The sequence below is a fragment of the Stigmatopora nigra genome, chromosome 18 (assembly GCF_051989575.1).
Source record: "Stigmatopora nigra isolate UIUO_SnigA chromosome 18, RoL_Snig_1.1, whole genome shotgun sequence".
In the NCBI taxonomy this organism is placed as follows: Eukaryota; Metazoa; Chordata; class Actinopteri; order Syngnathiformes; family Syngnathidae; genus Stigmatopora; species Stigmatopora nigra.
Window position 1 is genome coordinate 8,316,923 of NC_135525.1, and position 16,348 is coordinate 8,333,270.

At 39.7% G+C, this 16,348-nt stretch overlaps 1 protein-coding gene across 1 annotated transcript; it reads right to left on the reverse strand.

Annotated features, from left to right (window-relative positions):
* Positions 1 to 6,572: 6,572 nt before the first annotated feature.
* Positions 6,573 to 10,850, reverse strand: LOC144211563 (heparan sulfate glucosamine 3-O-sulfotransferase 2-like). Its single transcript, XM_077738915.1, has 2 exons — positions 10,105 to 10,850; positions 6,573 to 7,786 (listed from the first exon to the last, which is right to left on the reverse strand). The coding sequence occupies exons 1-2, from the start codon at positions 10,557 to 10,559 to the stop codon at positions 7,168 to 7,170; spliced, it is 1,074 nt and encodes a 357-aa protein (XP_077595041.1). The 5' UTR covers positions 10,560 to 10,850; the 3' UTR covers positions 6,573 to 7,167.
* Positions 10,851 to 16,348: the final 5,498 nt, after the last annotated feature.

Consider the following 16,348-nt stretch of genomic DNA (forward strand, 5'->3'; position numbering starts at 1 on the left):
ATGATTTCTTCACAGGAACATATTGAAGCTCTCTTGAGTGTTGCATTTCCATATTGATTTGCCAGCAAACACAATGGAAGATGCGAATGAGAGCAAACAAATGAAACCATGTTGGAAAAGAAGTGGGTCGAAGAACTTCTCAAGTCAGATACTCGGTATGTATTTATACATCACAGAACGGCACCTTCCCCATGCACGGTTTGATTGGTCTTTGTATTTGTTGATCTCAAAGGATTCAATCGTGCTAAATGGATTTGGCATAACGAGGGCTCATTATCGTGTGACGTTAAGAATCGCTGATTTATTCCCATTTAGCTTCAACTTTAATATTTTTAGTCACGTGATTCTTAACTGAAAAACTGGAAAAATCCATCAAACTTCTGCAATATGAATCATTGTTAATTATTCATCACATTTTCTATATTGAGTGAAAGTACAACCCATAACAGTTTACATGTCAATCACAAAACACAATGTTAAATCCATATAAAATCCATATTCTATACCATTGAAATACTCTAAACTTATCATTCTGATAATCAAGCATTATGACAAATGTTCCTTTTTCCACACCAACCCAAGACATAATTGCATTTTGAATGTAAAAGCTTTTTTTTCCCTCCCTTTACCACCATAAAAGTCCAAAACAGATTAAATAATTCACTTGTTTCGGGAGCGAGCACGTCAATTATTTCTCCCTCTTGCTCGAGTCCAACGGTGCAATACTTTAGTTCCCTTTTAATTGGAGATGAAAAATCCAGTAAGCCTTGAGTGCAGGCGGCAAGAGAGCGGCTTTTTAGTCGATGCAATATATATGACGTGTCAGGCGCGACGGCCACGACTGAATTACATAAAACCGAGCAGATGTACAGAGCGCCTTAGAAAAACAAATGGAGCACCAGTAGACTCTCTAGAATCAACTGTGCATGCATTAAACGGTTAGATTTTAGTTAACTGCATTTGACGGCAATAGACGGCCAATCCCTTTAAACTAGGAAGCCTGGCAGTGATCATTCACATCAGTCAGAATTAGTTTTTCCTTCCCAATGGTACATTTTGTGTCAGAATGGTTGCAAAATGTAAACATTTTTAGATTTCTGCCTTGCCTTTTTTGCACTTTGCTTTTTTCATGCAATTTCCTCATTGGCAGTGACATTAGACCCCAGATAAATAAAATAAGCAGTGTTTGATGGGTTCCATTTCAGTTTTATCTGATGTTTCCCCCGTTGTGCAGTTGGCAGGTTTCCTCAGTTTGTTGCCCATTAATGTCTCTTCCATTATGCAAGCTTGCTTCTTCACTGGAATCTCAAGACCTTCCCAAATGTGGCTCAAAAGTGTGAAGTATGACACTGTGAGTCTGACACTCCTCCGCCAACACTTGCGTGATTGACAGTGGTAATAAGTAATGAAGTACTTTTTTACTCAGTGGCAGTGAAGGATCATTTTTTTAGTGGTCATGATAGCGTGAATTAAAAGGTTGGTTTACCATTTGTGGTGATTGATTGAAAGAAAGCTTGTTGTTGTTTTGGTGTTTTGTGGGCAGCATCAGCCACAATGTGTTGGAATTCACGGGTTCTGGACCGACATGACAGGAATTCCACATTAAAAAAAAAAATTCCAGTGTCAATCATCACCTCCAATGCATCTTTTTTTTTTTTTTTTCGCTCTTTCTCCTTTTGGCTGGCAGCCATAGCACCTCCTTATACGTTCTATCATTAGAGGCTTTGCAGTATTTCTGAGGATGGAAGCAGCACAGGAGAGGAAGGCGAATACTTTGATGTCATGAGCTTTCAGGGAGGAAAATAACACACTTTGATTTTTTTTTTTTCCCAAGCCGTCTTCACTCCGACGCACGCCCGCCCCGAACATGCTTTTGCGCGCGCATCCTGTCAGAACCGGGACACGAAACCGCCCTGAAATTTGGCACGAATGTCTGACACTTTCTTTTTTTTTATACCAAAAGTTCTGTCATCTTTAGAAGAGAAGATGATTTCAATGCCTGTCCTGTTTGATTTTCACATGAAGATAAATGAGTGTTTGGAGAAACATAAAATGTAGAATGAATTCATAAAATCTTTGATAAGTGCAGATGTCTATCACGTAATCTGAGGGACATTCCTCCATTTTGTTTTTGTTAGGGTGCACACCAGGATATCTTGAATAAAATAGTGCAAGAAATATTACTAGAGATATATTTTTAATAAGCTTAAAATCCAAGTTTATTTAATTAGACTGCACTTATTGCAATGTTCCATTCAAAACCTTTCCAACAAGTTTGAATCTAATTTGAAAAACCCAATTGAACTACACCTTAGGCCCCTGAATTAATTTGGGAGGAATTAATTTGTTTTAAAGAATTTTCCAACACATCAAATATTGAGAGAGGACAATATATATATATCACAAAAAGATTTTAAGAGCAGAATTGAAAACATCCGTCATAACTGTATAAAAAACTTTAACACAAAAGTATCCATTGTATTCATAAATTAACTTTAATGTTTAATTTTCTATTTCCCAAGAATTCTGTACAATATTGTGCACAATGCACTGACAAAATTCAATATTTACAGCGCCATGTTGAGAAAATAAAAGCATATTATTCTATATGTACAGTATAAGTAGACTATAAAGTCAAGCAGAAAAACCCATGCTGGTATAGACCTTTGTTCTATGATAATCTTAATGTAAATGATGTACTGTCATTTGCCATTCTTCACAAATAGGCTGTTGAAAGCCCCCCTCCTATCAACATCTTAATGTAACCTTTGTATGTCAGCTCAGGTGTGGTAGGTCTGCAGTCCGGGGTGCTGCTGACACGTCAGACGTGTTTTGATTTCCTCCTGAGGCAGCCTTGAGATGAGCCTTGTTATCCTCCTCCGTGAGATGCCAGGCATGCATCCTAATTAGCACTCATCTCCTGATGTGTGTTCCGTCTAGAGTCTCCAATCTTATCGTTTTCCCAGTTCGCATCGTTGAGAAAAGGTCCAATGGACGCATAGGTGGACATTTCGGACTATCATCACCTCGTTGTGGTAGTTGATAGAAAATTCTACACACCTTGGTTCAAGTATTTTCTAATGTAGAAAATAAAACCTACATAAAGGTCGGTCACGTAAATGTGAACTGTTCAAAATGTCTATGTATGTGCTTTTAGTTTGTAAAGTTCATGCTGTTCATTTCATTTTCCATCTGCGTTCCAGCATCTTGATAGTGCCTCTCCATCTCTGAATTGCAATTTCAGGGTCACAAGTTTTGTCGCTTTCTAGTGACAAAAAGACAAGATGACCTGGCTTCTTTAACTCTCCAGCGCTTTTTCTCATTTCTTCTGCTCTCTACTTTCCTCGCCATAAGCTCATTAGAGCGCATCACCTCGGCACACCTATTACGCTTCCTTCCCCGTGGACTGTTCTTCCAACGGCGCTCTGCAAATAGTTGTGAGAACGTGTATCATTATGTACTTGCGACTGCACCATACAGTTGTCAGCACTTGGTTTTAATTTGGCTCCAAAGCCACCAGCGATTTAGACCTCTGGGACATCCTGTCGGCTTGTAGAACTATTCAGAAGTGCGAAGACCGAACAGGGTTCAGTGCCGAGTGTCACTTGCTTGAAAACCCTAGGAACTCTGCTGTTTTTTGTGCGTCTTCCTTGTGTAACTGAATAAAGCATGTAGAGTGCAATGTGTAAAGGAACAAAAAGATAGTGCACCTTAAATGGAGCATGCATGGGAAATGCATTCAGCTGCAGGCCCCTGCTAACACTTGTTATAGAATTATAAACAAAAAGCTTGAGAATGCTGGTGAAATTCTGTTCCTTTTTCCCGAAGCTCATTAAAAGTCAGTGAGGAGCTGAAACCGGCTATTAGGCTTCGATGAACTACATCTGGCTGACATTTCTGTGACTTTTAAACACTCTCAACATTGTCTTCAGACTATAAATGATTTCATTTGCTTTTTGGGAGAGTCATTTGCCGCATTCTTTGTTTGAGAGTTCTTTGCAGAAAGTATGAAAAAGATGCAGTATATTTGTCAGCTTTTGATGGAATTCTTTACATAAACAACAAAAAGTGCTCAAGATATCTTCGACTAATTACGAGAGAAAAATCAAATCACTGGGGATTATGCGAGTGGTGAGTGTGTCAGGCTCACAGTTCCGAGGTTGTTCCACACTGTGTGGAGTTTGTATGTTCTCCCTTGGCTTGCATGGGTTTTCTCTGGGTACTGCAGCCCTGCAATTAGCTGGCCACCGATTTAGGATGTCCCCTGCTTGGTGCCCGTAGTTAGCGGGTATAGGCTCAAGCACCCCCACGACACTTGTGAGGATAAGTGGTTCAGAAAAAGAATGAACATTGTGTGAACCGCTGAGTCGGCTTTACTGCTTCGATTTTTAGCATATATTTATCAATCAAAAACTAATACCTCATTAGCCATAGCCAAAATAGGTCACATCCGCCAAGAGCTTCACCATTTGCATAGGTTGCCTCCTATGGGAATTTCAATTTGAAAAGTAGGCAAAGTTTGTGCCTGTGTGAGGGGGAGAGTATGTGAGAGAGATTTGACCTGCAACCAATCTCAAGAGGGCCTCGTGCTCGCTGGGAGAGTCTAATCAAACTCTGGATGCCGCTTGTTCCCCGGGATTGCTCCGTCCTGGCCCTCATGCCTAATTAGGACCCATGTGCACCATCCTCACAATTGCTCGCAGTAACTTCTGGCGCTCACCTGTGTGTGTGTGTAAGAGTATGGATGTGTGTGTGTGTGTGAAGTAACGGAAATGAGACGCTGGTGTGCAAGAAATGACGGTGATGGGAGGAGGTATCAGAGGTAGAGGAGCTATACAACCGACGCCCCCATCTGGAGGTCACGGGAGAATAATGAATGTTAGGATGGAGACAAAAAAAGCCTGATAGTAGAGGTTTGAAGGTTCTGAAAAAGAGGAACATTTTTTATGTTTTCTTTCCTTCCTATACTTGTGATTTTAATGGTTTGCTAGAGAAGGAAAGGGAGAGTACTTTATATATTTATATATAAAAAAGGGACACTTTAAAATGAATGATATATATATATATATATATATATATATATATATATATATATATATATATATATATATATATATATTCGTTTTAAAGTGTCCCTTTTTTCACAAGGACATAGCAAATAGAGTAATAGACACTTAAGAGAATACTCTGAACTGCAATGCTTCAATGCGCTCTGCTACAGAAAATGATAAGGAATACAGTGATAATGTTACTTTTGTGGCCACAGATCACCCGTTCTGTCGCTGTTTTGTTTTAGTATGCGGCACAGTAGACCAAATGGAAACTTTCCTTAGCAATCATGTGACCTACAGTCTCCCAGTGTATTTGATAACCTGCCATGGTGAGGTGCTCCCTCCTTTGTCTTTGCACCGTGATTGAAATTCCTTCCACCCACTCGTCCACCCGTGGTGGTATCATCGCCACCCACAGCAGACTTGCTGACAACACCCTTGTTTTTGTAGTATGCCAAGAATCCAATTGGCTTAAGAATTAATTGGCATCCAATGTGAGTATTGACCACATCTTAGAGGTTAAATTTTTAATACACCATCAGTTTTCACCTCCAAAGACTTTTACAGTAATTAAAGACAGATGGGAATAGATGGAAAGTGGGAGTATGTTTTTTTATGTTTTTTAAATGAAGTAAATATGACCTTATGATCATCCGTATTAATTGCTAGCAATCTTAGACAGTCAATAATACTTTATCTATATCCTCAATGTGTCCAAATGGTGAATGCTGACTAACAGGTTGATTTAGTTCAGTTCTGTATACATTTTTATTGTTTTTTTTTAATCAAAATGTACCAAATCCCAACTCTTCACCCCTATAAGGAAGCACTACAGTCATACTACTTATGAAGACTGGTTTGTTTTTGTGTTGCAATGAATAGATCAATGGAACATAAGTTAATGGAGGAATGATTGTGTATGAGACTCATTCACAAACGTACGTATATGTAGTGTATTGTAGATCGATGAGGCGGGCTTGAATGACGACAAGCAGACGATAGTACATCATCACATGGCCTTCGTGTGAAGGCTGAACGAGCCTAAGCAGGATGACGAGCAACGACTACTCATTCTTGCCATGCACACCAAAAACCAAACACCTGCTTCTTGTCTGGCCGGCTGCACATGCTCAGTAAGGCCTCGGGGGAAGTTCAGTGTGTCTACTCTGCTGCAATTTTGGAGACTTGGTGAATGGAGTGGCTCATGAATATTAATTCATTTTAGGGTTAGAGTTAACGTTAGGGTTAGGTAGTGAGAAAAGTGAATGTTTAAAAAAAACATTCAATGCAAAGGAACACAAGTCATAATATATGTTTTAACGTTTCTTTTTCCATCTTCCCTTTGGTAGGTATTGTTGCGCCTTTATCTGATAATTATGTGGTAGGAGGCCTTACTATAAGGCTCGTTTTGCAGAAATCCCCAAAGTAATCTACAAAAAAATACTCCCAACATGGAGGGAACAATTTATACGTAGGTCAGGAGACATGCATCAGGCTAGTAAGGTCATTTTTATTGTTATTTAATTTTTTTTTCCAGTGTAACTGCAGAATCTCCGAACCTACAATCCCGAAAACCGCCACAAGATGTTAGTGTTAGCCTTAGGGTTGGTCCAATTGCTCATGACCAAATTTGTCATCTCTTTTAGGGTTGGAATTCGAGATAGGGTTAGGGTTACCGTTAGGGTTACAGTGTGAGGGTTTGTCCAATTGCTCATTTGAGGGTTAGGCTTATTGTAGGTGAAATATTAAAATATGACTCACATCTTCTGGCTGGAGTCAAAAAGTGCACAGGTAACCAAATTCTAAACGAATTCATTTTCTTTTCCCTTTGACACTGGATTTGACTGCCGTTTAACATACAGAAAATATGATAAAGTGCTTTTACGTTTTAAAGTAATGTTCCCTCTCTTCTCAGAGTCATCCATTTTCCATTCCAGAATATTGTTCTTCTTTGCTTTTCGAATAATCTCGTCATCATGAAAGGAAAATAAGATACATGATGAAAAAATGGCCTTCTCATCTATATGAGCTTCATTCCATTCGATTGCACTGGTATTTTCCCAACTTGGCCTATGTAAGTCCTCCTTTTAAATATACTGCAGTTTATTCTACATCCCTATTCCCACTTGAAATCATGTCCCACCATCTCATAGAATTTGACATTAAAGGGTCTGTAGAAGTCTCGCAGCTGCTCGATGGCATCGCGGTCAATCTGCACGTGAGTTCTGCCCTTGGATTTCCCCAAGCAGCGAGGCGAGCCGCTACTTTCGGGTTTCTTGAGGCACGGAAAGCCTTTGGTGCGGTTGAAGTAAAAGTGCTTATCTGTGACGATACGTTTGAGCCCCAGGAAGTCCTGTACCCGGGCCAGCTCGCTCGCCGGATCCGTGATGAGGCGCTCGCCGCTGACAAAGTGGATCTGAGTTAGGGCGAAGTAGCGCAGCCAGTTCTCAAGGTGAAGGGAGTATAGGCCGATGCGAATGGCGTTCCAGGACGCGTCTACCAATCCCGCGCTCTGGTTCCGGAAGGCTAATTCCTGGAAACTGGGCAAGTCTGGAGTTTTGGATAGAGTCTGGGTGTAATCCGATATGGCTCGGGTGACAGGATCTCGCACCACCACGATGAGTTTAGTGTCTCGGGACATGGCGGCGATCCGTTGTGGTGTTTCTTTAGTCACAAAGTAGCTGGGAGTCTTCTCCATGGTTATTTGGCCTTCAAGAGTCCTTGGCATCAAACCTCTGATGGAAATACAAAAAAGCAAAGAGAAGGCTTTTTGTTTACATCCACTTAGATGATTTATTTTACGCTTTCTTTGGGTGGTGGAGTGCTTTTGAAATGCTGCACAAGCTAAGCGACAGAGGACAAGTTGTCCTTTGCATAAAAGAAAATGAGAATATTAGATGTTGCATTTCAGAGGGATGAAAGTGGCAAAAAGGCCTGTTTTGAAATATAATAGTTCATTGTTGTGCTTAGGCAGATTTATTATTATTATTATTATTTTTAGGTGTTATCTTTATAGGCTCTTATAAGCAAGTTTTGTTCAGATTTTTCCATTTTATGTCTAAAAACATTCCACACTTTAGATTTTTTTGACACAAGATTTAGCAATTTAATTTATTTTTTTTGCTAAAGAAAGTACTTGAATCAGTCTTTTTCTATATCTCAGTACTTGTCCTTATGCAAAAAGACAATGTGAACTATTTCCACCCCAAATCAGAAGCGATGAAAACCTACTTTGGCTTCAATCCCAGTTTCTTGATGCAAATGAAGATGTTGATGCACAACTTGAGTGCAGTGGCTTGTCACGAGAGGATTGTCGCACCCGGCTCTATCGTGTAGCAAGCTTCAAAAGCAATAAATCACTATGACGGCATGCACAATGCATACAGCAGCATGTGACCATGTTCACTATAAAGTGGGACACTGTTGACGCGACATGACCTAAAACCTATATGTCAATTAAAACCTACATGTGTTCATTGAATTATGACAACAACAGTGGAGTACTGCAAATTAAAACTTGAGCATAGATGAAACTCTCTGGATGGACCACGGATCATAGTTTTAACATCACATAAAATATATGATAAAATAAAGTTAAATTCCAAAATGGCTTGAGTCATTGTTAAAAACTGATTACAATATAAATAACCCCCAAAAAATGCTTAGTCTGTAAGGAAATTGTTTAAAAAATACCACTTCTTATTCACATTAGAAGGTGGTCTATTCTCTCTTGGACTGTATCCTTGTGAGAATTATCATTTGTAAACTTTCAAGGATCTCTCACCTTTTTGCTTGTTTGAGAGAATTGTTGCCCAAAGCCCCATTGGTCAATAAATTCCTGTCTGGCTCCACAGTTTGACCTTTCCTCATTAGAAGCAAACGTACACTTATGAAGGCTCACAAAACGCTCAAGTCTGCGTGCTGGCATTTGACATTTTCTGGCGGCTGACAGTCAAACTGCCCCGAATGCCAATTAGTGTAGCAAGGAGGCTTTTATTCTGCAATGGTGTCAACTCCACTGCTTGACAGTAAATCATTTACAAAAACGGATATGACTTAAACCTCAAAGTGATTGGAATGAATGTTTGATTTATGGCAATATTATGTCTGTACTCTTTCATGACATAGTTCAACATTCCTGACTTTACAACTAAGATAACTCTTGTACTGGCTCTGAATATGGATTTTGCGGGTATGCCTAATGAAGTGTCTGACAGGCTTTGGACAAACGCGGCCATTTAATGAGGCCACACTTTGTTAAAAGCGCTGTTTTTGCAGTTTTGGATCAATAACCAACACATTAGAACTTCTTGCAAAGAAATGCAAAAGTTTGTTGACGATGGAAAGCAAGTGGCTTAATTAACCAAAATGATCTCCGCTTCTCCTTAAAATTTGGGCTACACTTAAATACTAGACTGAAATAAATAAATATACTTAAAGTAGCATAACTGCGGGTTGGAAATAAAGCTCATTTATTTTATTGTAAACAAAGGGAAATATACTGTATACCTTATGTCGCTTAACATAACTAATGAGGTACATTCCATTTAAATTGGTCCAAATATGACTTATTTTTACTGCAGATAATATATCTACGTATGTTAAGTTTTTTTTTTTTGCCAGCGACAGTTTTTCTTTAAGTTTGAGGGAGAAAAACAGGATCACTTTACTGGTTCGTACAAGATTGTCATATATCTTTGCAGTTTGGAAAACATGGCAAAAGCACAGTATATATATCCAATTTAAAATCATATTTCATCGAACAATTTCTAACCTCACAGGCAGTAGTATACACCAAGTTTTTCAACAATCATCGTACATGCAGCAATGTACCAGCCAAATACTTCATATTTACATATATTTTAAGCAATATAAAAAATTAAACATGAGGAATATATGCATATTGAAAACATATGATGCAACTAATCTGCTTTTACGCATGAATACTCTTCTGTCTCATTTTTATGATAATGTTTATATACAAAAATGGCAGGAAAAAAAGCACATTATAGTGAGAAATTAGTGGGTTCACTGTTCCTATGACCTCCCTCACCTGTACCACTCCAGCCCTCGGTCATAGTGCCTGTCAAAGAAGTGCGTCTCGGTACCAGCAGCTCTCACGTCCGGATGAATCCGAATGAACTCCAGAACCGCCCTAGTTCCTCCTTTCTTCACCCCAACGATGACAGCTTTGGGTAGTTTCTTATTCCCAAATTTGGCGTGCCCCATAGGTGGGCCAGGTGTGTGACCCCTGGTGTGGAGAGCAGCTGAGGGTGGCCCCTCGGCTGTCTTTATCCGGGATGCCTCTGCGAGCGGCGGTGCGGCAGACGCGCAGGTTCCGTCAGTCAGCGTCCTCCGACCGCAGATCGGCTCCGGATCCCCCGAAGCCAGTAGCATGAGGGGGTCGCCGTGGAATAATGTGCAGTAGCCCACGTAGGAGAGAAAGAGGGACAACAAGCACACTGATGTTTTGGTAAGCCGGCGACTGAAAAGGAGCGTGCATGCCATCACTCCATGGGTACCAACAGTACATCTTTTTTTTCTCTTTTTGAACTGATCTTGTCTCTTTTAGAATGACTCCAAAGCTGGAAGAAAATCCATCTTGTGTGACTTCCCAAAGTCGCTCCTCTGAGGAAAACGGCTTATTCCGAGAGTGCTGCTCTTGGTCATGATGATGATGACGCGTGGACGCAACTTCCACTGACTCGAGAGGCGCACACAGCGGCGCTAGAAAAAGCAAGCCTGTGACGTCAAAACATCTTTGCCTTGCACCGAGCTCTCACTTGTACTTGACTGACTCACTGCTCTGCAAACTACGCAGATACTGAAGATTCCAACACGTGAGTATTGCTTTGTAAATTCATAACAGCATATCATTGCAAGCTGTCTATACCATGCCCTCTCGTGGACCAAAATTTAAATGACACATTTTTGTGCATTTTCATCAGAGTGATTGCTATCTGGATCATTTGATACATTATTGCTTTATTCATGAACAAAACTTTGAGATGAAAGTAATAGCAGTCACTCCCACAAAACTTTCTCAATCAACTAAAGACTTCCGACTATTTCCCGCCTACTGCCAATAGTGGCCTGGGATATGCTTAAGCATCCCCACGACCCTTGTGAGAATAAGTGGAACGGAAAATAAATGTCATTAAAGTCCTTTGAATGGGAGCCACCCATCCAAATGACTTGAATGTCTTTCGCCAACAATTGTACTGCAATCACCCCTAAGCCCACCAATTTAAATGAAGTAGATGTCTATCGATGTAAATGGCAGCCATAACTAAAACATGGGTAAGCAAAACAATGTTTGTAGGTCTTCATGGTGCACTGCAGAGTCACTGCAAAATTTAGCTCTACTATTTCCAGCTACTGCTGAAGTCGACTAATATTCAACGAAACTATGCAGGCCCAAACTGTTGAATTTGACAGACAGTAATTCTGTGACAGTGGCTTGCTTTTGGGCAAAGGCACGGTTCAGGTCATCCCTCTTCATTTCCTGACGAGCAGACTGACAGTACCTCAGGGGCGAAATACGCAAGATAAAAACTAGTAGCACTGCACGGGCATGCAGGGAGGAGTCGAAGTGTCACCGTGTTGCCCCCCAAGGTATTTTGCGCCCAATCTCGGAGGCCTCTGATTAAAGAATGATTTATAGGGGCCAGTCGGAGGCCCCCCCTCAGCAATCCGTCTAGTGAATGAGATTTTTTTTCTCACACTAGGGCGGGTAAATCAAACCTGGAAGCGAGTAAAGTCTACTCACCATGGCGATGGGAGTCTGTGATTAAATGGTATAATCACCTCTGCTGAGTCTGCAGCTTGTGTTTTCCCCCTTTTATTTCTTTTTTATGTTATTTATCTGGGACATTGATGCTTTAACTCATTTTAGTACAGCTTGCCATGGCATACACTGTCTTTCTTTCAGCTATCATCACCTGTACACACCCAGAGGCACTGTATATATAGATATATAGGTGTGTGTGTGTGTGTGTGTGTGTGTATATATATATATATATATATATATATATATATATATATATATATATATATATATATATATATATATATATATATATATATATATATATATATATATATATATATATATATATATATATGTATATGTATATGTATATGTATATGTATATGTATATGTATATGTATATATATATATATATATATATATATATATATATATATATATATATATATATATATATATATATATATATATATATATATATATATATATATATATATATATATATATATATATATATATATATATATATATAAAATTAAATAAAAATACACCTATATATACAGTGCCTCTGTAATGTGATGATAACTGAAAGAAAGACAGTGTATCCCATATTATTATATAATAAATATTATTATATATTATTATATATTAAAGCATCAATGTCCCAGATAAATAGGATAGTTAGGATAGTTAGTTAAAATTTTAACACAGTATCACATGCACATTGCAACACACTGCTAATAATGATGTGAAATGTGATGTAATATTCCGTATTTACTGCTGAAAAGTATTTGGAAAACAATAACAAAAGCAACAAAAACATTTCCTCAGTTGGGTACAATCTAGTGAAAGGATTATGATGTGTGTTTTTCTTAGATATTGCTTATTTATCTTGTGGAAAATTCCAAGAGTCCACTATTTCTCGCTGACCGCTGTGCCAGTGGCTCAGCTCATTTGTCAGCAGTAAGTGAGGCCCAAGGCGGGGGGTGATTGCCGATCAGGGGGGTAGTGTCATCGCTCAGATACAGATGATGTTCACAACTTCACCTCACAGATGGATGAGAGATCGTTTCTTTGCAGAAACAATTGACGCCCACTCTGTAAAGTGAACACCCTCCAAAAGATTTTATTGAGTGGCACTCTGTAGCTCCTAAATAGGCCCAGAGAGACCAGAACACAGTACAAAGTACATTTATTAGCTGTCATGCAGTCATGGTCTCAACTTTGTCTTGAGGGCCGCTTTCAGAAAACTCAGAAGATGCATGAGCAACACGAAATCCTTCCACTTTCATTTATTCAATGGAGGATGTTAATTGAGTCCTAACAATTGAGTTTTCAGGTTTCCATTTAAAGCAAAATATATCCAAATATGTATGTAACATTATGATTATGTTTAATTGGTGTTTGGACAGTATAAGTCTCTGTGTGGTCTATCCACTATAAAGTGAAACCCCCACTTTCTTTAGAGGTCCAAAGCAATAGCAATAGCACAACCTACTGTTGAAAATAACATAACACAAATATTTAGTGTTAGTGATTCAGAAATACTTCCTTTTAGACACAATTGGAGGAAGGGAGTAACTCATTAAACAGTAACTGTATTTTAAATAAACGTTTAGACATATTTTTAATGCAAACAGCAATGTAACAGCTTGCCAGGCCTTTCATAAATCATCATGAAAGTATTTTCATCTATTAAATTATGAATTGCTTTTCATTCAGTCTACATGATTGTGATGCAAACTGTACGAAATAGAAATGCAATTTTGAACATTTCATTTGGGAATGAATAAATGTATAGCTTACTTTCGCTGACGATCAAACTCAAGTGCTTTCACCAGTATTGGAAAGAAAATTGTATCCATAAGCATTCATCATAGAAAGAGAACATGAAAAGATAGCATTGAAGGAAAATCCTCACATCACATAGGATTTTTCCCCTTGCGGAAGACGCTTCAGTGCACAGATTTGCTTTTCTTTAATCATAGTCTGCTCTAGTCTTATCTGTGAAACACATCCAGCTTCTATGGGATGTTATAAATCATATGCTCAGCTCTATAATGCGTGAATAATGTTTAAAGTATGTTCTGCTGACTCTGGTGATTTGCGGCAGGCCTTTTGAATTCCTTTGGGAGACCAACACATTGGGTTAGCATTGTGGTGTGACCTTTACTGTGCACCAATTTTCACCAGATGCTTCTCTAGACTTCTGTAGATCATTTATAATATTATTGTGATGATGCCTAACTATGCCATCTGCCACCAATGCACTTTTCCTTGTTGCAAGTTACAACATATGCGCATATGTTGCCATTGACCCCAGTAGTTGTCATTTAATGTTATATTTTTAGTAGTTCTATGTATTCCTTGTATGGTCTGTTTTTTTTTTTTTGGAGCAAATTTGGTCATTCTATCAAAGTCAATGGAAGACAATGATTTAACTCTCATTTCATTTCAAATGAAATGTAACATTTCAATCTGATTAAAAGTAAACCTACAAATAGAGAAGTAGTGCTTTGAGACAGGGTGCTGTACCAATTTTATCCACATGATGGTAGGAAAGGATAAAGATATTGAGAAGGCAACTTCCAAAAAACTCTGGATTGGAATGCCACAGTTTGCAAATTAAACATTGCAATAGGATAAATAATCTCCTTTAATTGACAATAAAAATGTATAATGCAATACGAAATGAACTTCAGGTGCGATCATTATAAGTATACTCTAATTTGCAGTTATAGTATATCATGTTTTCTTTGTTTGTGAGTGGTTTCATGGTAAACTTTGTCTCAAATTCAGTAAGTATACATGCCTATATAGGATGTAACATGTGGTCAACTTACAGTTCAACCCTGACACACACATATATACACACAGACACGCACACTTAAAGTGAGTTCTCCTCTAATAGACAGGAAATGATGTCAGCCCTCTGTCTCCAAGGAGATGGAGGCAGTTGCTAAGATACTGTGACACTGGGGTTTTTCCTCACTGTTTTCCCTCAGCCCCTCGTATACTGGAGCCAAAAAAAATGTATACTTTTTTTTTTGCACCCAGTGATGAGGGGGTTCGAAGTGACGGACTTGTGTGTGTATACGGGTCTCGTCCTTCCTGCCAAAACTGCTTCACAGTATGAGCCGCACCTCTGTGGTGCTATCAGCATGCCACATATGTCTCGGCGCGCTGGCATGTCTCTGCCAAATCCTCGTCGCCCTCCCTCTCCTGTTTCTCTCCTGTGGCTCCCGACACGGCATTAAGAGTTGATGGGGTTTGTGCCTTGTCCTCTGCATGGAGAGATGACAATTCCCTCCTCTGTGCACCCCGTGTACCGATGACACGAGCACTACAGTCATAATGTTTGTTTATATGGCGCAAATGCATGTCCTTTCCTCGCACAGACCCTCAAGGGTGCCTGCAAATACACGAGCTGTACATACATAAGGGGGGGGGGATATCAGATTCAATGTGCAATGACACAGTGAGGACACGGAGTGGTAAGCAGAGGGGGGTGGTGGTGGTGGTGGTGGTGGGGGGTTGTGGAGGACAGAGGACTTGGCATGGGAAGCGTGGAGGCATTTTAAATGGCGTGGTGGGCGGGGGGTTTGGAAGGCAAAAGGATGTACAGAGAGGAGAGTGGGTGCTGAAAGACGGCCAGGTTGGGACGCAGACCGGATTGTGAGCCGAGATTTAGGCAGAAAAGGGAAAAAAGAGGAGGAAAGAGAGGGAACAAGGGAAAGGAGGAATATCCTCTGCACCGCTGTGTGACTGGAAATTTAATAGAGAGAGAGAGAGAAAGAGAGAGAGTGAAAGGGGGGATGGGTAGACGAGGAGGGGGGAAGAGGCAAAAAGGCACAGAGACCTCATTGCTGTGCAGCTTTCAGCAAAAAGCCGGCGCTTGTGAACAATGCTCACTACGGCATTCACAGGGAAGGGAAGTGCAAATGGGGAGGGGGAGGCATATCTTGGGGGTCTTTCAGAAGCATAACCGGCCTTTTGCGTCCTTTGACCTTTTAGTGCGGGCCGGGACAGAAGGAAGATGAGCTAACTCTGAGTTGACAGTGAAGAGGGCAGTCACAAGACAAAAGTGATAAGAGGGGACACTTGGAATGTGCAGGGGCCAATTCGGCACACGCATGCGCGAGCGACATTGCACACGCACGGTGCTTTGTGATGGAGATTTGATGTGCTCGCCAAGACCTGCATAGGCAATGTCAGTAGAATCGGTATTTATCAAAGTGCTTTTCATTTAAAAGGATACTCCATCAAATGTCCATCTACCCTAGGTCAAATACTAGCTGTTTTTATGCGATAACTTTTTTAATCATTAATGGGACACATTCCTACTGTTTAAAAGATCCTATAAGTTTTATTGATTTCAGATTTCAATTTGTTGTGTACTTCATATTTTATGGCGCTCCTATATTTATATGAGTTCACAGCCATTATGTCTCTCCAAACAACATCTAAAATGTGATGTGGTCCACCACAAAAATGAGCGCCACACTTGATCTAAAGCATATTTATTTGA

Excerpts from the sequence above, each read along its gene's own strand:
- LOC144211563 (XM_077738915.1), bottom strand. The coding sequence starts at position 10,559 with ATGGCATGCACGCTCCTTTTCAGTCGCCGGCTTACCAAAACATCAGTG. Across the intron at positions 7,787-10,104 it reads CGAGGGCTGGAGTGGTACAG|AGGTTTGATGCCAAGGACTC; the intron begins GTGAGGGAGGTC and ends TATTTCCATCAG.